Source organism: Carlito syrichta, unplaced genomic scaffold, assembly GCF_000164805.1.
Source record: "Carlito syrichta isolate Samal-C Ts95f unplaced genomic scaffold, Tarsius_syrichta-2.0.1 Scaffold309486, whole genome shotgun sequence".
Taxonomy (NCBI): domain Eukaryota; kingdom Metazoa; phylum Chordata; class Mammalia; order Primates; family Tarsiidae; genus Carlito; species Carlito syrichta.
Window position 1 is genome coordinate 346,127 of NW_007253582.1, and position 25,137 is coordinate 371,263.

General features: G+C 37.0%; 1 protein-coding gene across 1 annotated transcript; it reads left to right on the plus strand.

Moving 5' to 3' along the window:
• The first annotated feature begins 3,150 nt into the window (after window positions 1-3,150).
• FABP2 (fatty acid binding protein 2) lies at window positions 3,151-7,093 on the plus strand. Its single transcript, XM_008067354.2, has 4 exons — window positions 3,151-3,244; window positions 4,590-4,762; window positions 6,288-6,395; window positions 6,768-7,093. The coding sequence occupies exons 1-4, from the start codon at window positions 3,178-3,180 to the stop codon at window positions 6,816-6,818; spliced, it is 399 nt and encodes a 132-aa protein (XP_008065545.1). The 5' UTR covers window positions 3,151-3,177; the 3' UTR covers window positions 6,819-7,093.
• The last annotated feature ends 18,044 nt before the right edge of the window (window positions 7,094-25,137 follow it).

Consider the following 25,137-nt stretch of genomic DNA (forward strand, 5'->3'; position numbering starts at 1 on the left):
AGTAAGGCATAGAAAAAGAGTCTGGAGATATAAGTAGCAGCTCTGTAAGTCATGTTAAGGTATGTAGTTTGTTCTTTCCCTTTGAGGGATAGAATAGGGATCAGCAGGATTCTGCCCATTTCCACTTCTTCTAGCCCACTCAGTGGGTGATGTGAACTGTGGAGCCCAGAGAGAGAGCATAGTTATAGCTCTACCTCCATGACATCTGTACCTACATGCACACACACATAATCCACTCACCTTCCCAGACTGCAGGACTCTTAAGTCATCTAGTATTATCAAAGCAGAAAACAAAAAGCTGGGTCTGCTCTCAGCTGTTTGACTCAATCAGACCAATAGTAGGAAAGGTCTGTAGGGAAACTAACCCATAGGTTCTGCATAATCTTTTCTACATGGAGTCCAGGTAAATTATAAGAATTGCAGAGCTACAGAAAGTGTAATGCTAAATGTGATCTGGGGGAGGGAAAAACAAAAACAAAAAAACCCTAACTAATCTTGCCATGCTACAGAGATAAGAGGGTTTCCTAACAAACTTGAAATTAGGTCACTGCCAACCATAAATGTAAGACTGAAAGTTTGATATGATTATTTTGTTAGCAGGTTGGTGTGTGTCCAAATATTATGCTTTGAATTGATCCTATTCTGCTCCCCCTGAGAAGTTTAAAGTAGCCATGAGACAAAGGGTGAGGTCACATTTGGAAGGCACTGTTAGGTGAACAATGTAAGAAACCCTTCTAGTTTCTTCCTGCCCACCTCCCTGCTTGAGACACTTTTATTTCGAATGTTTAAAGATCACATAGTGGAAAGATATACTTCCAGAGGGTGATACAGTATGCTACTATCCTTAATAGGGAAATCCAAGGCATAGTCAGTCCCAAGTTGATCACTAGGGCAAGCCACAAAATACCTAAGTGACTTTTAGATGATTTTCAAATGAATATCAGAAAGACACAGACTGTCTTCACAAAATATCAAAGTGGTTTGAGAACTGGGATGATTTTTAGACATTTTTATTGCTGTTGGATTTACTTTCTTAGAGAATTAGAAGAGAAAGTAAGGTTTACTGAGTACCTGATGTCTACTAGTTGCTCAGGTGAGTACAATTTATTCATAAAACCCTATGAATCAGGTATTATTATCTAGTTGAGAAAAATCTAACCTCAGAGAGGTTGAGTAATCTGACCAAGGTCCTACATAGTAATGAGTATTGTAAACAGTAATGAAACCCAAGTAATTTTGTTTCTAAAACATATATTCTTTGTACTACACCACATTTATATTTCAGTGATCAGATATACCTATTGTTCCCACCTAAATTCATGAACTGTCATAAGCAGTAGATTACCAAAAAACAATTTAGTCCTTGGTTTTAATGTAACCACAAGCTTATCTACTTCCCTCTAAGTTGAAAGAATACTTTGTTGATGCTTCCCAAATGATAAGGTTTTCATTATCTTTCATAAAAAGAGAGAAAAATAAAATACCCAGTTTTTTAAAAAACAGCTAAAGTTATGAATGTGAAGGACTTCTCCCTAAGACCTTTTCCCACAGCCTGTGTGTGTGTGTATTCTGACGATTTTTAAAAAATGAAATAATAGAAGGCAATTTGTTTTTTAATGTGATTACCTAATAAAAGTAAAAGTGCGCAATTCAAAAAAAAGAATATGAAAGTAGAAAAAACAGGATTCTAAAACTAAAATAAAAGAAAGAAAAAACAGGATTCTACTCTCTAATGTCCTGTTTAAACTTGTAGATGCATCCTCCCCTGACCCTGAATAATATCTCTGGTAGGCCATAGAACTTTTTTGCTGACCCTTAGTAAGATGTTCTCTAGTCACATTCAGTCACATTAATAGTCTCTATTTAGTAATTAACATCTTAAGATCAGTTAATAGTCAAAATTTCACACTAAAGTTAAAACGTTTTCTTTCCACAGCTGTTCCAGGCTGGAAGCCTGCAGTGGGGAAGGGATTGATATGGGGACCTCTTCTTTTTACCTTTCTAGCTACCTTCTCTACACCCCCACCCCATACACATATATATTGAGCTGTGGTTTCTGACTCTACCAGGTTTGGGGATGAGAGAGAATAAGAGTAAAACAAAGAAATAGTTTAATGAATGTTATAGCCAAAATCTGGTTTTTGTTTTCTTTGTACATGCAGGTGTTTAAAGTTGATTTTTTCTCTTATGAAAAGTTATATTGACTGGGTTGGCTCATGTCTATAATCCTAGCACTTTGGGAGTCCGAGGTGAGAGAATTGCCTGAGCCCACAAGTTCGAGACCAATCTGGGCAACTTGGTGAGACTCGTCTCCACAATAAATCAAAAAGTTAGCAGGGCATGATAGCACACTCCTGTAGTTCTGGCTACTTGGAAGACTGAGGCAGAAGGAGCGCTTGAGCCTAGCAGGTCGAAGCTGCAGTGACTGTGAGCGTGCCACTGCATTCCACCCTGGGTGACAGAGTGAGACTCCAACTAAAAAAAATTTTTAAAAGAAAGAAAAATTATGTTATCCAGTCACACTTCTATCTCTTGAAATTCTCCTCAGTAGCCATTCAAGACCCCCCCCCAAAAAATTCAATGAGTACTTATTGTGTATGTGTGATGCACTATATAAGCTACCAGAATATTTATCCAAATGCCTGGCACTCCTAAACACAGGGCAAAAGGACATATTGCAACATAAATTTCAGTCTCAATAATCATATTAACTTTAAGTTTTTAGCTGAATTTGATCACAAAGTCTTACTTTAGAAGGTAATTGCCATTGTGAAAAAGGGATAGGTCATTAATAGTCTCACTTCCCAGATGTTGTTTGATATATGCTGTAAATTATGTTAGCTCCAATATAGTGTGCACTTTGAACTTATAAACAGAAAAATTATCTTCAGACAGCATGCTTCTAATTCTTGAAATAAATATGCCCACAAATCATAGTTTAAAACAGAATATATGTGCTTATTGTGTATAATTCAGTTGACTTTCAGAAGACCTAAGGAATTTTTGAAAATAGAAATTAGAATGGCTTGGCATTAGAGTAAATTGTTAGGTGATCTCTTGAACTTTAAACTTCCACATCACAGTATAAAGTTGGTTCTAAGATAAGAAATAGAATAAATTCTCTGCTAAGAACAGACCTGAGTCTCTGACTGCTTGGAGGCTGACATAACTGAGATCATGGCATTTGACGGTACTTGGAAGGTAGACCGCAGTGAGAACTATGACAAGTTCATGGACAAAATGGGTAAAGACTTCATTCCTTAGTGATTCATACTTTGCTTTCTCACAGATATTTTTCTTTCTAGCTCTTAAACCTCTGGGCTTAGGGATGGCTATTGAAAAGATAGTGAGGATCCAGAAGGTGTGACAGTGGAAGAAAAGAATCTTTGAGTGCTGTCTTTTGAAACACAAAAAAGATTCAGTTATGTTTCCTTTGCTCTTTAACTGCTGATTGTACCTATATCATTGAAAACTGACTTTTTGTTGCTGTTGTTGTTTAGAGTAAGAAAATGGCAGTGTGTAATGATAACTTCCAGATTTTTAAAACTGAATTCTAGGGGATGGAAAAGCAAAGATCATATAATAAAGTAATGGAAAGCAGTTCTATCAAAATGTACAGCTCTGAATACATTAGATTTAATTTTCATTTCCTTTGATTTATAAAATATTGGAAATAATCTTGAGAAACTATGTATTTTCTTTGAGGGTTTTTATTTAACTGATTTATAAATCTATTTCAATATTCTGGAAGCCCATACACTGTACAAGATTGAATATTGTGTCATTCCCCCAAAAGAAAAAATCACATCAATTATATCCTATACTTTAGGCATTCCAAGTTTAAATTGATGGAATTTTTAGATTCTTATAATAATGAATTTGGCTATAAAGTTTACCGATTTCCCCATTTTTGTGTCAGACGCACCACAAGAATCAAAGAGAATTAAAAAGTTCAATATGTATGTATGTATGTATTTTTCTTTTTTATTATTTATTTATTTGTTTTAATTTTTATTTTAAAGATGCAGGGTATAATTCAGGGTTAGGCATACAAATGGTCATTTTACAGGTAAAGTTTGGGTCTCACTTTGGTCCCCACTTCACCTGGTTTGAGATCAGGTACCCTTATTGATGAAGTGTGCCCCAAAAGGTCAATATTTAAAAATCATTGTGGTAGCCAAAGAGGCATTTAAGAAAAAAGAATACTACATGTTTGGAATTAAAGTTGTGCTTTCTTATAAATATATGAATATGCCTTTTAATACTTCATTTGCTATTTCCTAGATTTTGATTTACTTAACATTGAAACAACTTGATTGTTAATCTTATTAAAATTACTGAGCTCTAAGATTCTACAGTTCTATACTTTATTCAATTTTTCTTAAGTTCTGGAAAAACAACTGAATCAGTTCTCTTGATCTGACTGAGCTTGAACTTCTGCAAAGCAAATCTGAATGCTCTTGTGCAAAGTCAATAATATCCAGTTTTTCCTCTACCCTCAAAATAAAAAAAGCAAATAAAATATAACTTGGAAAAATAAACACTTTCTATGACATTTTGACTTTATTTTCCTGTCTTTCCTTTTGCAGGTGTTAATATGGTAAAGAGGAAGCTTGCAGCTCATGACAATTTGAAACTGATAATTACACAAGAAGGAAATAAATTCACAGTCAAAGAATCAAGTACTTTTCGAAACATTGAAATTATTTTTGAACTTGGTGTCACTTTTCATTATAGCCTAGCGGACGGAACTGAACTCACTGTAAGAAACTTTTTATAAGCAATGCATTCTTGATTTTTCTACTCAATACCAAAATGACCTCTGTCCATCTTATATATTACACAAATTGGCAGGGCATTTGAATGTAATGCTTTTATTTTCATACATATCTGTGGCGAATCTGGATTGAACAGTAAGAATTAGAAAAATATTCTCCAAAAGACTGAGTATAGATCTATTCATAAAGAAATCTAGCTTAATGTTTTCATGCCTGGAAACAACAAATGCTTTTAGGGTTATATGACTTAAATGTAATAGCCACTTAATGAGTGCATTGAAATAATAAAATATGAATAAATTAATGAATGAGTGAGTAATCAAATGGAAAGGTCTAATGCTACATTGTAGGTCATTTGGGTATATATCTTTTCATGTTTAAGATAAAAAAATTTTAGAAAGTCTTCATTTTCAAACAATTTTAAAAAGTTTTTTAGCCTCAGAATTTTTCTAGTTAAGTTATATGATTGGGGGTACCCAAAAAATCCGGAATTTATTTATTAAAAGTTGTGTATTTATCCTTACATGTTTGAACTTCAGTCAACTTCAAAGTACTCTTCATTTGTTATAATACACCTATCTAGAAGCCTTTTCCACTGCCTCAAACAGTTTTTGAACTCCTCGATTTTGGTGACTTTGAGTGCTTCTGTCATTTTTTGCTTCATCTCTTTTGCATCAGCAAAATGTTTCCCTTTGAGGACTTTTTTCTTCTGGGGAAACTAAAAAAAAAGTCGATTGTTGTGAGATCAGATGATTAGGAAGGGTGGGGTACAGGGGTCATGCCATTTTGGGTCAGAAACTGCCAAACACTCAGCACAGTGTGGGCAGGTTATTCCTATACATTTTCCATCATGAAATGGACAAACGTTGAAAGAACCTCCAAAATTTACTGGAGCTGAACACAGCCTCCCAAACATTGGTAGCTGGTATACTGACACTGATGGGTTCCTAGAACACTTCCTTACCTAGTGGAGGAAGCCTGTACTATAAGAAGCCCACCCTCTAGAAAAGATAATTCTGGATGTTTTGGGGTCCCCCCTTTTTATGTTTGCAATGACAATTCAACAGTTAAATGTTTTATCAATTATGCCATTCTTTAATTACTACTAAAATCACAACTTAAAATAAGCACAGAGTTGTTAACCTCTCTATAAAGCTAATCTGAAGTATAAGTATCTGGTACTCTTCTTAACGTGAAAGATTTAGAAAAAAGAAACCCTACTCATTGGTCTTAAAATTCAGCATATGGAAATTATTGAGGGAGACAAACATGGTTACCAATACATACTCTAGAGCTCAGTGGCCTAGGTTCAAGGTTGGCTTTGTGACTTTGGGTGAATTACTGTGCCTTTTTATAGTCTCCTCTTCTGTAAAAATGGAGACAATAGTATCTACTTCATGGAGCCACTGTGAAGATTCAATGAAAAAGTGTATCTACAGAACTCAGAACAGTGTCTAACATGTATACGATCCAAATAAATGCTACCTTATTATTATTATTATTACATAGGGGACCTGGAGCCTTGAGGGACACAAACTTGTTGGAAAATTCACACGAGTAGACAATGGAAATGCACTGAATGCTGTCCGAGAAATTATAGGTGATGAACTAGTCCAGGTGAGTTGTAAAAAAATTTTATAGCTATTTTCCAAAGGCAAAAAAATTTACAAAACACTTTTTTGGGTCTATATCTTCAGTAAACAGACTCCTATTCTTGTAAATTGTACTGATTTAAAAAATACTGTATAAATTTTTCTGATGCCTATTTATTGAAAATAACTTATATATGTGTCAAATAATCAATGCCTATTTTAACTGAAAATGTAAATAACTACAAACCAAAATATGTTTCTTATAAGTGCATAAAATGTTGCTATCAATTACAAGAAAAAAGTACACTCATTCAAAGTTATAATCATATTAATATTTTTATTAATTTGAACTTAAATCTTAATAGTAAATTCTTCTATATTTGCTAACACCTTTCAGACTTACACGTATGAGGGAGTAGAAGCCAAGAGGATCTTTAAAAAGAATTGAGCATTATTCTTGGAGCACAGCCCAGAATACAAATTGGATGGAAATTCTGTATTGTACCAGAACTGTTTTTCTCTCCCCATCAAGTATAAGGTTGCTGACAGATTAGTCCTTTATATAAACATTGGAATACTTCCTTTCTTACCAAAGTAAAAGAAGTAAAAGCTAATTAAAATTTAATATGTTTTACATTCTCTAAAACATACATTTATTGGTGTTATAAAATAATTTGCAACATTTTTAAAAACAGTAAAATAAATATTGTTGCCATATTGCTTCATCATTATTCACTCCTTAAAAAAAAAAGCTGTGTGACATTTGCATTGATGGATTGGGTTTTTTCCACATTTGGTAAATTAAAAACGTGGACTGCTGGGGGCGGGGGGGGGGGGGAGGTTCTTTAAAGTCCTGCACTGATTGTGAATAGTTTTTCTTGGTAGCATCTATTATTATAAAGGTAATAAATGTTCAACCAGAAAATTTAGAAATAAGAAAAGCAGATACAAAATAAATATTTCCATAAACCCCAAATCTGAGGATAAACACCATTCTGATTTTGATAGATATCATCCCAGACCTCTTCTCCAGGTATAGATATTCCCCAATACATACTACTTTGAATTGATAGGAAAAAAATGATGTACTAAGTTAAATGACTGTGTTATATTTTTCTAATCTGTCAATGATTTTTTTTTTTTTTTTTGAGTCAGGGGTCTCACTCTGTCACCCAGGCAGGAGTGCAATGGCAGGATCGTGGCTCATCACAGTCTTGACCTCCAGGGTTTAGGTGATCCTTCTGCTTCAGCCTCCTGAGTAACTGGAACTATAAGTGCATACCGCCATGCCTGGATATTTTATTTTTTTCCTTCTTGGAGAGATGAGGTCTCACCATGCTGCCGAGGCTGGTCTTGAACACCCTGGGCTTAAGCAATCCTCCCATCTTGGCCTCTCAAAGTGCTGAGATTACAGGCCTAAGCCACTGCTCCTGGCCAATTATTGCATTTGTAATCTTCCATGTCAATCTTCTACATCAGAATCTCAAACAGAACAAAGAATTTTAGAAAACTTCCTGGTGATTCTGATATAGCCTGTCCACTAACCAGTCTTTGAGAACAAAGGGGTTCTCAGATACCAAAAAATGTTATTTTTCCTTTCTTCCTTCCATCTATAAACACATACACTGCAAATTTGCCAGAGCTCCAAGAATTTTCCTTAATATATTTTCATATAATGTACTATTTTACGTGCTTCCATGGCATTTTAGCAGGGTGTATATTAAGGGTCAAGATAGAGGTCAATTTTTAAAGCATTTGCAACTGCAGCTCTGTGGACTTTTGTTTGGACAAATTATTTTTCAAATGAATGTAGATAACAGCTAACATTTACAGAATTCTTACTATGCACCATGTACTGCTGTTCTAAGTGCTGTATGCACAAGACAAATACATTACAATGTAAGAAAAATATTTGAAAATATGTAATCTTTTATAAAAAGAAAACTTAGGTACAATACTTATTTTATAACTTCATAAAAACCTTCACTCAGTAATTATTTATAATTAATATTATTGAATTAATAATTATTTAGATGTTCACATTCTTTTTTTCATAAAAGTTCAATGTGCTTCTAATTCTCTAAGCTTACCTGTCTACATATGTGAAGTAGAAAAAGAGTAAGTATTCATCTCTTTTGAGGATGGATAGACTAAACCACAAAGAAGTTTATTAGCTTGCCTAATATACAAAGTCCGTGATGAACAGAATAATTAAATGTAGGTCTTGACTTTCAGTTTAGTACATTATGATCTATGCCATTACTCAGTCTGTTATAAACAAAAATATATTAAGAAAAAGAAAGTCTCTTAATTCCTTAGTGGCACCCAGGAATAGCACTACAAATGAGTCAGGTCAGACTGTAAAATATCTGCTTTCAGTGGTTAGACACTTATCTATTTCTAGACTCACTGCAGATTTATTTTTTTCATAATTTATATCTTTTCTAATATTAAATTTCCACTATTTGTTAGTATTGGAGAACAGCCTATTACTTGCTAAGTGACTTCCATTTCCATAACCCCTTTTTGGGAAAGCTGACCTTGTCATTATGCTGCTTAGCCAAGGGAGGGTCCCTGAACCCAGAACAGTCAATCTACCATAATTTGTTAAGCTCATGAACTCTGTGCAAAAGAACAATAACAACTAACTGAACCTACAAGAACCTCTCTTTAGGGAGTTAAAATTTGACAAATACACAGTTAATGGTAGGAAGGAAAAAGGTTTAAATAGAACAAATAGGGCAGACAATAAGTATAAGTCATGAATACATGAAACTGTGAGCAAACAGAAGCCATAGGGTAGATAGCAGGACAGAGGGGAAGTTAGAAGCAGCTGGAGTAGCAGAAGTTGAAATATTGACACATGAAACATGGTATCTTGGATTTGCTTCAAATAGTTTTTTCCACAATCCAGGGTTGGGGAGGAAGTGGGAAGGGGTATAGATGAAAGAAGATAGCCGCAAATTGACAATTCTTGCAGCTGTTGAAAAGTGTCCGACCTACTTGGAAGGCTGAGGCGGAAGGATCGTCGGAGCCCAGCAGGTCGAGGCTGCGGTGGCCGGGAGCGGCCACTGCACTCCAGTCTGGGCACCAGAGTGAGACTCCAACTCAAAAAAAAAGAAAAGAAAAGTGTCCAACACATAATAACACACAATAGGGTCATTGGGTACCAAGTAAGAACATGAGACTTCATTGCATTCTTTTCTCTACTTTTATGTAGATTTGAAATTTTCCATAACAAAAAGTCAAAATCAGTATTTATATGCACATATAAAATCCAGATTCCAACTACTTCCCATCACTTCCAATGCTATTGCCTTAGTCTGAGTCACCGTTATCTTTCCCCTGGATTACTATCATAATCCCTTAAAAAGCTTCTCAATTTCTACCTTCTCTACCTACACACTTAGTCTCTTTTTCAACACAGCAGCCAAAAAGATCCTTTAAAAATCTAAATCAGATCACATCATTTCTCTGCACAAAACACTGCAATGACTCCCATTTTATTAAGAAAGAAAGTCATGTCCTGGGCTTGGTGGTTCAGCCTGTAATCCTAGCACTTTGGGAGGCTAAAGTGAGTGTATTGCCTGACTCCACAGGTCCAAAATCAGCCCAGGCAACTTGGCAAGACTTCACCTCTACAATAAATAAAAAATTAGCCTGGTGTGGTAGTGTGTGCCTGTAGTTCTGGCTACTTGGAAGGCTGAGGTGGAAGGATCGCCGAAGCCCAGCAAGTCGATTCTGGGGTGGCTGTGAGCATGCCACTGCAGTCCAGCCTGGGCAACGAGGTGAGACTCCAACTCAAAAAAAGAAAAGAAAAGAAAAAGCCATGTCTTTACAATGGCCTATAAAACCCTATAGGCCTGGAGTCCCCATCACCTATCTTACATATGGCTCTGTTTTTCATGGACTATTTGGGGAAAGGGTGTTCCAAACAGAAGAAACACCCTGGTGCAAGACACTAAGGCAGGAGTAAGCCTAGTAAATTTGAAGGACATGAATAGCCTGGAAAGAGTCCCCAAGTTCACCCAGAGCTGACCAAAAGCAAGATTAATGTTCAGGAAATACAGGCTGACTCAGCCTTTCTAAAAGTCAGGAATGATGTGGTGAAAAGGGAATGGGTTTTACAATCAGATTTGCCTAAATTCTTGTCTTTCTACTTACAGACTAAAATTCAAGTTCTGATCCTCAATTTTTCACACCTGAAAAATAGTAATGATTTTCTGAGATTGTTTTTAAGTATGGTATTATATATAAAACATCTAGCATGCTGCCTGGCATATAGGTGATACTCCACAAAATGTCAGTAACACAAACATATCCCCTTCTTTTGCAGAGAAAATGGAGCAAAGTATATCTTGATTATATAGAAAAATTCTTCACAAAATGTCTCTCACTGAGTCTGCATGACAGAGCGAGGCTTGGCCTAGTAGATGAGGACACTTAGTTCCAGCCCAGTTTGTGACATAACTAGTTGGGGACTTTGGGAGAGTCACTTCATCTCTTTGGAATGTAGTTCAATCATCTTTAAAATGAGGAATTCAACTAGATCTCTACATTCTCTTCCAGTGCTAAGTTTCTGTGGTGTCTGAATAACATTCAGTGATTCTTCCTTTCTTAAGCAGTCCTTGTGGTGTGTGTTACAGGGGAGAGGGCAATGGAATGACAGAGGGTGGTGGGGGAAGATGGAACTATTATTTATAATTTTATAGTATGGCTGGTTTCATGGGTGTACAACCTATGCAGGCTCAGAAGGGCCCTGTGCTTGGTTTAAGGCTGTGCTGTTACTGTCTTAAAATTCTCAATACTTTTTGAATAAGGAGTCCTGCCTTTTCATTTTACACAGGGTTCTGACAATGATGTAGCTGGTCCTATTCCTCTGAGGTGACTGTTAATAAGTACAACAGATATTTTCTTATGAGTAATTAGAGACTGGCAGCAAGACATCTCTGGGCACCTAAAGAGAGGTGAAAGTGTGGATAAGACAGTTGCCTGGGGTAGAATAGAAATGCGGAGGGATTACATAGAGATGGGGAGAGGACACGGGAAAATGAACACTTCAAACAATTAAGAAATTCTTTACCAGCTGCTGCACCTTCTCTCTAAACTATGGAATAAGAGTGCCACCTACTGGTCAAGAATATGAGCTCTTTCAAAGGTTTCCAATGTAGTAGTCTTTTTTGCATTTCAGTGTATAGAGTGTTTCAGAAAGGCTCGACACACACTATTCTGCAGTTTAAAATGATAATTATTAAATGATTCTTCAGTTCCAAACTCCGTACTAAACAAAATTAATACAAAACCTCTTTTTATGTCCTCCTGAACCAAATCCCCTAAATCTACTTTCATTTATTGAAAAAATAATTTTAAAAAGCACCATATGCCAGGCATCAAGTATTTAATGATGAACACCATTGGTAGAGATATTTAGGTCACTAATAACTTCCTCAAACGAATCCAAATTGTCAGGCTTATCTTAAGTCTGAATCAAAATGCCTAGATTAGCATCATCCTCTTCAACACTGAACAGTCATCTAGGGGTTGGCTTACACTTCCATGCAGTGTGTGCTGATATTCAGGGTGGGGTATATTTATGACCTTCAGGCCCAATGACCAATCTTCAGGCTACTGGCTGGAACAGACATTCTTGGGGAATTAGCTGAAAAAGAAGAGTAAGAAAGGCAATGGTAGAAGATGAAGGGAATTGGGAGGCATGGTGCAAATCAATAGTCACAAATACAGAAGAGTGTTCCAGAGGGCTTCCATCATCCATGTCTATCCCCAAGGAGGAATCCACAAAATGAAGGGTTGCCAGAAGTTCTCCCTGCCATTTAATCTAGATGACCAGGAATAAAAGAGGAAATTTAAAAACCTATACAGTCATTAGTGGTTAACACTACTGGGAGGTGAAAAAGTTGTAGAACTCTGAAGGAGACTTGGTAAGAAAGTTCTCCCTGAGTCTCAGCCTAGTTTCAAGGCCACATCCCTCAGATTATAAGTGGTATAACTGATTCTCTCCCAGCAACTCTGGCACACTCGCTACACTCACTGGAGAAAACATCTGAGAGTCAAAGGACAGTACTCTTCCTAAACTTGAAGAAAAAGGTTATTTAGGCAAATGCTCAATGCCATTTCTTGGTTTTACTGTAGACCATTTTTAACAAGATTTTTAAAAAGTAAGGATATTGAGAGACATAAATGTGACACTGAACTTCCTCTACTGAACCTATGCTTAGAACACAGAAATCTCAGAGAGTGTGGAACTTAATTCACACCTCCAGTTCAGACTGAGTGCTCATCCTGTGACCTTAGACAATGTGTTCACCTCTATCACACCACTGTGTTGTATTCAATTTGCTCACCTGTCTCCTTTAGTTTGTGAGCTCCAAGAGGGCAAGAATAGATCTCATATAGAGATATGAACTACATTCCTCTAATACACAGTAAATATTAATCATTGTAGTTAAATTAATAAATGACTGGAGCATGCTAGACAGTCCTAGCCTCAGAAAGTCAGCCTCTCTCATCTTATATATTGAGAATTTCTTATAGTACACAAAAGTTCTATAGAGTACGTAATTCCTTTAACCAAATATAAATCAAGCACATACCACATGCTAAATATGACATGAATTTTAGTGATGAATAAGACAAATTGTTTTGTTGCCATGGAACTTTGAATCTAGCTTAGAAACTAGAGGTGGAAGACTAACATTAAACAAGTAAAATGATGTGATAAGCATTATAAAGGAGCAAGTGTTGTTGCCCATATAAACATATACTATCTTGAATTATATTTTCCATGGGATTATTTTTCATAAGATGCCTGATTACATAGTCTTTCCTGAATTCTAAAAGGCCTAACTTACATTTGAGATTCCTATCACCCCTATTTTCATACAAACTGACTTCAAAACACAAACGAAAAATTGTAAAATCTATGTAAGTGTTTTATTTATTTAAAAATCACTAGTTCAGATACAGTTAAATGCTACTCCTACTTCCAATTTAACATTTACATGTTGTTTACAATGTGCCAGATATTTCTAAAGGAACTTTATAATAATCAACTCAAGTTAATCCTCATAAGAAACCCTAACAATAACAATTATTACTTCCTTTCTTAAGCAGCCCTATTGGTGTATGTCACAGGGGAGAAGGCACTGGAATGACAGAGGGTGGTGGGGGAAGAGGGACATATCATTTATGTTTAAAAATATAGCTGTTTTCATGGGTTCATGACCTATGCAGGTTCAGAAGGGCCCTGTGCTTTAATTCTCTGCTGTTATTGTCTTAAAATTCTCAATACTTTTTATATAAGAAGTCCTGCCTTCTCATTTTATACTGGGCCCTGACAATGGTGTAGCTGGTCCTATTCCTGAGTTGACTATTGCTAAATAGTAAAGTGTCTATATGTTCTAGAGTTAAAGTTCAATGTTATTTAATGCGGTTATGCAGGTAAATTTTCATTCAAAATATCCTTCAACAAATACTTACTAAGAATTTCTTATATGCAGACTCTATATGTGTCAGGTGTTGATTTAGATGTTAGAGGTTCAAAAAAGAGCAAGACAAAGTCCCTGCCCTCATGGAGAGGATATAGATAATAAACAAAAAGTAAAATATGTACTACAGCTGTTATTTTTTGAGTTGTTGATAATTGCCATTCTGACTGGAGTTAGGTGGTATCTCAGTGTGGTTTTGATTTGCATCTCCCTGACAATTAGTGAGGTTGAACATTTCTTCATATGTCTGTTGGCTGCTCGGATGTCTTCCTTTGTGAAGTGTCTGTTCATGTCTTTTGCCCATTTTATAATGGGGTTGTTTGTTTTTTTCTTTTCAGCACGTTTGAGTTCCTTGTATATCAAAGATGTTAAGCCTTTGTCTGACCTGGTGTTGGCAAATACTTTTTCCCAGTCTGTAGGCTGTCTCCCTGCTCTCTTGATGGTTTCTTTGGCTTTGCAGAAGCTTGTCAGTTTAATAAGGTCCCACTTGTCTATCTTCTCTCTTATGGCCTGTGGGTTTTGGGTTTTGTTCAGGAATTGGATGCCAGTTCCGATTTCCATGAGGGTATATCCTTCATTTTCTAAGGTTCTTATGGTTTGAGGTTTTACATTTAGGTCTCTGATCCATTTGGAGTTAACCTTTGTGCATGGGGATAGGTAGGAGTCCTGTTTCAATCTTCTGCATGTGGCCAGCCAGTTTTCCCAGCACCATTTACTGAATAGGTTCTCCTCTCCCCAGTGGTAGGTGGTGGGGCCTTTGTCAAAGATGAGTTGGTTGAGAAATTGAGGTTTTGCTTCTGGAATCTCAATTCTATTCCATTGATCTATATGCCTATTCCTATACCAATACCAAGCTGTTTTGATGACTGTAGCTTTATAGTAGAGTTTGAAGTCTGGTAATGTGATACCTCCTGCTTTGTTTTTTTTTTTTTGCTGAGAATTGTTCTGGCTATGCTTGGACATTTGTGTTTCCATATGAATTCCTGCGTTGTTTTTTGTAGGTCTGAGAAGAATGTTGCTGGTAATTTGATGGGTATTGCATTGAATTTGTAGATTGCCTTAGGTAAGATGGACATCTTCACAATGTTGATTCTTCCAATCCATGAGCATGGGATATTTTTCCACTTGTTTGTGTCATCTTTGACTTCTTTGAGCAGTGTTTTGTAGTTTTCATTGTAAAGGTCTTTCACGTCTCTAGTTAGGAAGATGTCAAGGTATTACATTTTTTTTGTGGCTATTGTGAATGGAATTGTGTTTTTTATTTGGGTTTCTGTTTATTATTGGCGTAAAGAAATAAAAAAGTTGCTGGAGAGGGTGTGGAGAAAAGGGAACACTTCTACACTGTTGGTGGGAGTGTAAACTAGTGCAACCTCTGTGGAAAGCAGTGTGGCAATTCCTAAAAGCTTTAAATATCAACCTCCCATATGACCCCGCAATCCCCCTACTGGGAATATATCTGGAAGAACACAAAACACTCTATAAAAAAGACACCTGCACACGTATGTTTATTGCAGCATTGTTCACAATAGCAAGAACCTGGAAGCAACCATGCTGCCCATCAAAAGAGGACTGGATTAAGAAAATGTGGTACATATACACGATGGAATACTACACAGCCGTAAAAAAGAACAAAATCATGAATTTCGCAGCAACCTGGATGGAACTAGAGTCTATAATACTGAGTGACCTCTCACAAAAACAAAAGTCTGAGTATCACATGTTCTCACTCATATAATGGACCTTGAACATCCAACCTAATACTATAAGAAAATGACTGACAGTAGTGGGAAACTATGGTGGGGAGGGAGATGGGATTAACGAGCAAATATCTGTCTGGGGATGGGGAAGCACCTCTTATCAATAGGGTGCCTGAATGAAATGTATCTCTATACTATACCTAACCCTTAACTGTACCCCACAACATCATAATAAAAAATATTGATTATATAAAAAATAAAATATGTAGTACATTAGATGATATAAATATTATAGAGAAAAATAAAACCAAAAAGAGGAATAAGGAATATCAAAGGTAAGATCATGGGTGCAGTTTCAAATAGAGAGGTTAAAAAAGGAAGATGGCACTGAGGTGGTAACATTTAAGCCATAACCTGATGAAAGTGAGGAAATGGGCCATTCCAAGTACATTTTGTATGATATAAGCAGGGGGTTATAAAAAATAAGAGGTCCAAATGTAACTTCTTGGGCGGGTCATCTTAAAGAGCCCCAGAGTTAAGCTGAGTGAATTTCTGGGCTATGTAATATAAATAACTTAACTAGCACAGTCTATGAGGGTCAAAGTTGCTTGCTAAGGAAGAGCAGAGTAATGTAATAGAATAAATTATGAAAAGAGCCCCAGAGTTAAGCTGAGTGAATTTCTGGGCTATGTAATATAAATAACTTAACTAGCACAGTCTATGAGGGCTCAAAGTTGCTTGCTAAGGAAGAGCAGAGTAATGTAATAGAATAAATTATGAAACAAGCAACAGACTATATCTTTTGAGTTGAAATTTCTGAAGGATTATGTTTTTCAGTAACAATATTGAAAACCTTATGACCTTTATTCTTCCTGGCTTCTAGATTTTCTAAAGTCAAAATACTATCTACTTTAGTCTGCCTAGGCTACCAATTGATGAAGTAGTTCTCATATCAGGTAGGATAGCCCTGTCTTCCTGGGGAGGGGGGAGGAGTATATCACTCATTACCTTAACTTCCTAGGGAGCACACTTAATCCCCAGGTGAGAGTCACTCTATGAAAAGTTGTTGCTTTTTGTTATTTTTAATTTTAAATATGTGGGGTACAATTCAGGGTTAGGTTTATAATTATCAATTATGCAGGTACCCTTGTTGATGAGGTGTGCTCCCCTCCCCTGGTAGTTTCCCACTACTGCTAATCCCTTTCTTTTAGTATTAATGATAGTTGTTCAAGGTCCACTTATGAGTGAGAACATGTGATACTCGGTTCTCTATTTCTGTGATAGATCACTCAGTATTATCGTCTCTAAGTCCATCCAAGTTGCTGCAAAGTTCATAATTTTGTCCTTCTTTATGGCTGTGTAATATTCCATCGTGTATATGTAACACTTTTTTTTAATCCAGTCCTCTTTTGATGGGCAGCATGGTTGGTTCCATGTTTTTGCTATTGTGAATACTGCTGCAATAAGCATGTGTGTGCAGTATCTTTTTCACAGAGTGATTTGAGTTCCTCCAGGTATATTCCCAGTGGGGGGATGGCGGGGTCATATGAGAGGTCAATTTTTAGATCTTTTAGGAATCACCACACTGTTTTCCACAGAGGCTGTACTAGTTTACTCACCCAACAACAGTGTAGAAGTGTTCTCTTTTTGCTGCATCCTCTCCAGTATCTGTTATTTTTTGTTATTGATGATGGTCATCCTGCCTGGAGTTAGATGGTAACTTAGGGTGGTTTTAATTTGCATTTCTTGGATGTCTAGTAAGACTGAGCATTTTTTAATGTATCTGTTGATTGCTCGTATGTCTTCTTTTAGAAGTGTCTATTCATATCTTTTGCCCTCTTCGTAATGGGCTATTTGTTTTTTTCTTTTCAGCACATTTGAGTTCCATGTAGATCCTAAATGTTAGGCCTTTGTCAGATATACAATTGGCAAATATCTTTTCCCAGGGAAGTTGTTGTTTATGAATTACAGCATACCTGGGAATGATGAAACAGAAAAAAAGACCAGTGATGCCCTATTCCTACATTTGTACTATTCCTAATTTGGAGTTGTGGGGTACATATGAGGATTTGCTACATAAGTAAATTGCATGGTGAGGGCTGGGTTTCTAGCAAGTCCTCTCTCCCCTTAGTAGTGGACATGGTACTCAATGGGTGGTTGTGCGCCTCTTATTTCCCAACCCTCCTTCCATCCTTTGTGTCCAGTGTTTATTGTTCCCATGTTTGTACCTGTGTGCCCAATGTTTAGTTACACTTATGAATGAGAACATGTGGCAGTTTTTTGTTTCTGTGATAGTTCACTTTGAATGATGATCTCTTGCTGCATCCATGTTGCTGAGACCACTCTTAAACATTTTTGTCTTTGCTTTTTAGATGACCAAAGGTTCAGAGATTATCTAACCTGCTCAGTTCACCTGTTGATGGACATTTGGGTTACCTCTTGGCCGTTGTGAATAGTGCTGCTATAAATATGAGTATGGAGATATCTGTAATTTCCTTTTCCTGTGATGTCATTATTTGCCTTTGTGCTGGCCTTATAGAATGAATCAGGAAGTATTCCCTCCACTTCTATTTTGGGGGGAAAGCTTTAAAAAGACTAGTGGTAATTCTTCTTTAAATGCTTGATAGAATTCACCAGAGAAGTGATCTGGACCTGGACTTTTCTTTGTTGAGATGTTTTGATTGCTGACTCCATATCTTTACTTGTTATAGTTCTAGAGAGATTTTCTTTTTCTTCTTGAGTCAGTTCAGTTGTAAGTGATGTTTTCTTAAGTATTTGTCTATTTCATCTAAGTTATCTAATGTGTTGGCATACACTTATTCATAGTATTCTCTTAGAATGTATTTATTTGGTTGTTAGTAATACCTCTACTTTTATTTATGATTTTAGTTATCTGTGTCTTTTCACTTTTTTGTCAGTCTAACTAAGGGCTTGCCAAGTTTGTTGATATTTTCAAAGAACCAACTTTTGGTTACATTGATTCCCTCCACTATTGTTTTATTATACAATATTTATCTCTTCTCTAATCTTTATTATTTCCTTTCTTCTGGTAGCTTTGAGTTTAGTTTTCTTTCCTTTTTCTATTTCCTCAAGTTGTAAAGCTAGGTTGATTTGTGATCTTTTTTTTTTTAAGTTGGAATCTCATTCCATCACCCAAGCTGGAGTGCAAGCTGGAGTGCAGTGGCATGCATGCTCATGGCCACCCCAGTGTCGACCTGCTGGGCTCTGGCAATCCTTCTGCCTCAGCCTTCCAAGTAGCCAGAACTACAGGCACGTGTTACCATGCCCAGCTAATTTTTGATTTATTGTAGAGACAAGGTCTCGCCAAGTTGCCCAGGTTGGTCTCGAACCTGTGGGCTCAGGCAATCCACTCGCCTTGGCCTCCCAAAGTGCTGGGATTACAGGCTGAGCCACTGAGCCTGACTGAGATCTTTCTTTTTTAAGGTATGCATTTATAGCTATAGATTGCTCTCACTGCAACCCATAAGTTTTCATAAGTTGTATTTTCATTCCAAAAGTCTCTAAGTATTCTCTAATTTCTCTTGTGACATCTTTTTGACCCACTGGTTGTTTAAGAGTATGTTACATTTCTAAATATTTGTGAATTTTCCAATTTTCCTTCTACTTTTGACTTTTAGCTTCATTTCATTGTGCTCAAAGACCTTTTATGACTTCAATGTTTTTAAATATATTGAAACTTGTTTTGTGGCCTAATATATGGTCCACTCCAGAGAATGTTCCATGTATACTTGGTAAGACTATATATTCTGTTATTGTTGGGTAGAGCTCTATATATGCCTGTTAGATCTATCTAATTGGTTTATAGTCCTGTTCAAGTCCTCTATTTTCTTTTTTTTAGATTAGAAAATATAGTTTATTTAAAAGGTAAATTATGGAGAGAGAGAAAAAGAAAGGGGAGATTCACCTCCCTATGGCAGGGAAGAAGGACAAAGCCAGGAAACATGGCAACAGTCATAGCTCAAAAAGCACATGGCCACACCAGAGTCTAGTAAGGCAATGGCTGCAATGGTGGTGGCAATGGCCAACAATGGCCTGGTAATGGCCGCAATTGTCTGGCCATGGTCAAGTTCTTTATTTTCTTATCACTCTTCATCTAAATGTTAAAAACGGGGTATTATTAAAAGTGGGGCATTAAAGTTTTCAAAATTTTTTGTAGAACTATTTCCCCCTTCAATTCTGTCAATGTCTGCTTCATGTATTTTGATTCAGCATTTTCTTGATGGCTATAAACTTTTGACTGTGTTCCAACATTTTGACAAAGTTACTTTAGACAGTTTTTTATTATTTTCAACATTTCTGTGGGGGGAGAGGAATTTGGAGTTGTTATTCCACCATTCTCAACATAGGTCGCTTAAGGTGACTTTTTGACTCAGCTCTCACCAGAACAGAAAAAAAAAAAAGTAAATATGTTTTCCAACAGGCAAATTCATAGATATGAACGCAAAAGCTGAGCTTCTCTAATAGAGGCTTGAAGCCTCATTCCCTGCATCTATATCTTCCATTCCATGTTGGTCCTTGAGTAATTCCTAAGGAATCATAGAGCTCCATGAAATTTAGTTTAAAAAGCAGTATTATAAATGATTAGAATACTATGATATTTATGTTTCTACTGCCTGTTATCTGATGTCAGAAATAGTTAAATAATAATTTTGGCCCAAACTATCTCTTGCTTATTCTCTAACCTACTTGTTATCAAACCTTTTTTCCAACTTCTAGTTAATGCATTTTCATTGAAAAAAATTGGTAAATATGGAAAAACAAGGAATAACTTCTGTTAATATACTGATATTTGTCATGCCTACAAGTCAAACTCTGGTCAATATTTTACAGGTAGCAACAATCAGCTTAGCTCCATTTGTTTATTCTAGGTTAACATTATGTTATGATGTTTTACCTATGCTTGGAAACCTAGTACATAATTTTATGTGATAAAGACATGCAATGTATTGGCAAACCTTTCAATATCCATCCTCAATGACTGTCACTCCAACACCCTTCAATAATACTAATAACAAGTTATCTGTTCAGTTGATTAGCATAATGCTATTTCTAGGCTGTGAGTTTCAATGTCTTTGTCATCTGTCCCTACCCATTAAGCTTTGTTCTAATGAAGTTGTTTTTAAACTTTAAAAAGCAGAAGGATGTCTTGTTTTGAAATAAAAATCTTGTATGAAACTCTAAAATATAAACAAAACTGAGTTCTTATGATTGCAGTCTGATTGTACATGTGTAAGTAGATAGGAGAAAGAGGATAGTAGTTAGTTCACAGCCCATTCTCCTCAGCCTTTCAAATACCCAAATTATTATGCAGAATTTCAGAACTCTGATAGTATTTAAAAACTTCATTGTTCTGTTAGATGTCCCCAGTCAGTATTTCTAATGAATCAATTGGGTACTGCATTGGTAACCCTATGGCTCCTCAAACAGTACCCGACAAAAACTATTCAAAAAGTGGTCACTCTGGACCACATATTTTCAGAAAAGTATCCAAAAAGTATTTACTGAAATTAAAGAAGGAACATTCACAAAGGGGGAATGGATTAGCACACATACATTACTAGAACTTCAAAAAACTTCAGAAAGTATTCCACTGAGAGTTAAGTCAGTAGTGTTAGATCCCAGTGGTATCATTACATTATTATGTCCTAAAAGAGACAGTTTAATAAGTTTTGTTAAAACCAGGATTGTGTTCATGGTTGTAGAATATAACAAACTATAGTTGAGTAAGTACTGCATTTCTTCTATGTTCAAAGCACTGTTTGAAAGACAGTGGTGGTTGCAAAGATAGCAAAATTACCGTCTCCCTCTAAAAATACATAACAGGAGAGACAATTTACATAACTTGTTACAAAGTAAGCCAAAGTGACAGATAATATATCAAGAAAATTTCAGCGTTTCTTGGGTTGGAGGTAAAAAAGTATTGAAAGATGACCATTAATAGGAAGCTGTCGAAATAATCATTGTTGAAGAAAGGCAAAAATACAGAAATAAATACTTCACTCACTGCCTTGACCATGAAAAAATAACTCTCCCCCCAAGAAGAATGCATGACATATGAAGTTCTTAGAGACAAGTTAAATGTAAAGCTTTTGCAATTGGTATGTTAGAAATGCTGAGAACGGAAAGATCAATGTAAATTGCAGTGAAAGAAACTTTAAGAAGTTGGCACCAGAGATGGGGTAGGATGCATAGGATGGGGAAGCATTTCAGTTTAACAGAATAACATGTACCAAAGGCCCAGAAGCCAGCAGGAGAAGAAAGCAATCTGACTACAACAAAGAACATTTGCTGGGCACCAGTTTGGCTAAGTAGGGCAGAATCAGATTATCAGTACAGGAGCTGCCAAAGACCACAATGCAAGATAAAAGAAAAGCTGCAACTGAGTTATGATGACAATAAAGCTCTGAAACAAACAAAAAAATTATCATAGCTATACAAAGCAAAAATGAAAGATGAGAATAAAAAGAAAATGGATAAAATGAAACAGAAGATGGAGAAATAACTTGCTGTGCCAGTATTAAGTCAGACCAGGGTGCCAGTGTCCCAAGGTAGGGGAGGGGGGCCAAAGCTTAGAGAAACATGGCCCGGCCAGAGCTCAAAGAGTCATGTGGCTGGGTCAGGACTTAACAAAAGCACTGCAGCTGCTGATTGCCTTTTAAACCTTCCCATTGATGGGGGCAGGTCATTAAGGTGACTGGGTGGAGGTTGATTTTACATCATCACAAAAGGGCAGGTAAGCACAGATACTAAGGTCAGGTGATGGACGGCAAGCAGATGGGTGGGCTTGTCATATGACTGTTGCCATGCTGATGAGGTCCATTTGTGTCATGAAGGTCACGAAGGGCTGACTTGGTTAACTTGGTTTCTTCTGGCTAGAGGCAAACACCTGTAATAGCAAAGCTCATTAATACAAAACAAACTGGGGAGGGGCTGAAAAACAGTTATCAATAGCTACCTCTGAGAAACCAGTTCTGTCCTTGACACTAGAGGGTAAAGTGAACTGCCAGAAAAACATGGCACAGCTAAGCAATGTTAAAATGGCTGCTCTTTGGCTATATTGGCTCCATCTTTTGTCCTTTCAACCAATCAACAGGGTTATTATTGGTATAGGTACCCAATGTGAAAAAGACGAAAAGATGAAGTAAAGACAAGAAAGAGAAAGAAACACACGTTTTCAGATGAAAACACAATAACAAAGTTCTCTACTGTCGGAAAGTTTACTCTATAAAATTAGTTTAGTTCTAGGTTGATCATGAGGATGCTTTACTGTATAGACATAATGGCTTGACAGCTGCCTAAAGAAATCCGCATTATCACCTTAGGTTAAGCCAAATTCATCCTTTTTTCTGAGAATTAATTGTACGTGAAGTTCAAAAGTTCTGTAATGTTTTCTCAAAAATACTAAGTTATCTTTGATTTGATTGTTACAGCATTCTCTCACACTATCTTTTCTACCTCAGCCCGACCAGATTAATTGAATTGACAGTATTATGCATGTGTTGGGTCATGGTTGCAGTACAATGATTAGTCCCTGGTGCATATTTGTCACTTGAACATTTGCAACAGAAAGTGCAAGGAGGTTGGGGAAGTGCAACGTGGACGACTGGCTAAACCTTGATTTCAGTACAGTTAAATTGTTTTGAATTTAGGGGCACAGCAAATTCCACAACATACCCTGTATTCATTTCTGTCATGTGGAGTAATCAAGAACCCATGACAAAAAAAAAAGAATCAATGAGATTTTTACAGAGGTAAGGTCTGAAGAGACAAGAAAATCAACTGGATTTAGATAACCCCTCCCTACTTGCATTACTTACTCTCCCAAGTCTGACAGACTCAAGATCAGACTAGTTCCAACATCTCCTCAAGAATGAGCATATAACACTGTGCCAAGGACAAGTTTAAAACCACTTCAAAACTATTTCACCTTATGTCATGATACTTCTACACTAATAATTTTAATAACTTTTATCAATCTAATTTTAATAATTAGAAATAATTTGTCCTACCGAGTGTGGAGGAACATGAAACTCAATTAGGCCAATATCAATTGGGTAAATTAGGTAAACTATATTGAGGAAGGAAATCTCAAAATTAGATAGAATTGTAAAAGCTGAATAGCAAGCTGTAAAACATTTGCTGATTCCGTGACAAAGAGCAGTCAATTGCTGCTGTTAAAACAAACAAACCCTGACAATCTGGACCAGCCTCTTTACAAACCTTACACTGGCTCATGAGGGGTTTACAATCAAGGTCAAACATCAACCAATCAGAACTGCCTCATTTACATGGCCGGAACCCAAATACATGAGCGGAACCCTAAAACCCACCCTAACAAAAAGAGGGTCAAACTCTACTGGAAAGAGCCTCAGGCCACCAACTCTTTGCAGACAGTAGACATTCTTGCTGCTATCCTGCCCATTGTGGCCCTCTCAATGTTATCTTCTCTTTAATAAACCCATCTTTCTCAATCCATCTCTGTCTCAGTGAATACTTTCACCCTCCTTGACTCTGGTCACACCCAGCCTGTTACACAGGGCACCCTGCAAGTGAGAAGAATGCTTCCACCTTTGGCATTCCTAATTTTACTTGCCCTTCCTAATTTTTGTCAAGACTCAATGGCACTTAAGCCCAAGGGCTCTTCCAGTGTACTGTTGCACAGGACCTACCAGCACCTACCAGCATGCAGTTTAATCAGTTCTCAGAAAATGGCCCTCTCATTCCCAGAATCTACAAGGACGGTGGTATTTTTCTTTAAAGGTGGTACTAACTTTATCTCTGTAACCTGGCAACTGATTTGGAGGAATATTGAAGCAAGATTAGAATGTCCAGAAAAGCATTAAAAATGCTGGACTATGGCTGGGCTTGGTGGCTCAATCTGTAATCCCAGCGCTTTGGGAGGCCGAGGCGAGTGGATTGCCTGAGCCTGCAGGTTTCAGACCAGCCCGGGGAACTTGGCGAGACCTTGCCTCTACAGTAAATAAAAATTTAGCTGGGTGCAGTAGCACGCGCCTGTAGTTCTGATTACTTGGAAGACTGAGGTGATCAGGAGCCCAGCAGGTTGACGCTGAGGTGGCCGTGCGTGCCACTGCACTCTAGCCTGGGTGACAGAGTGGGACTACAACTGAAAAAAAAAAAAAAAAAAAGAATGCCGGACTTGATGGTTGAAAGGCACAGGGAACAGTCAGAAGAGAGTCTCCCGAGATGGCGCTAAAACACCACATGGAGGCAAACAAAGACAACAAAGGCTCTAAACTCCTGCTCTTCCCGAGAAACTTAAACTTCTACACAAATATTATCTCCCTATAGGAATACTACCTCATAGCTCCCTCCAATAAAGACCCTAAGAAGGCACTGGCCGGCACCGCCAGGCTCCGATAGAGCACTGCCGCCCCCTCCCAAACCGATAAATACAGACCTCTCTCGCCCTAGCTCTCTCACTCCCCCTTCCCTACCAGGCAGTTACAGACCTTCTTCCCTCTCTCTGTAGCCGCTGCTCTAATAAATCTCTTAGCCTCAAAGGGTGTTGAGTCTCACTGGCGCC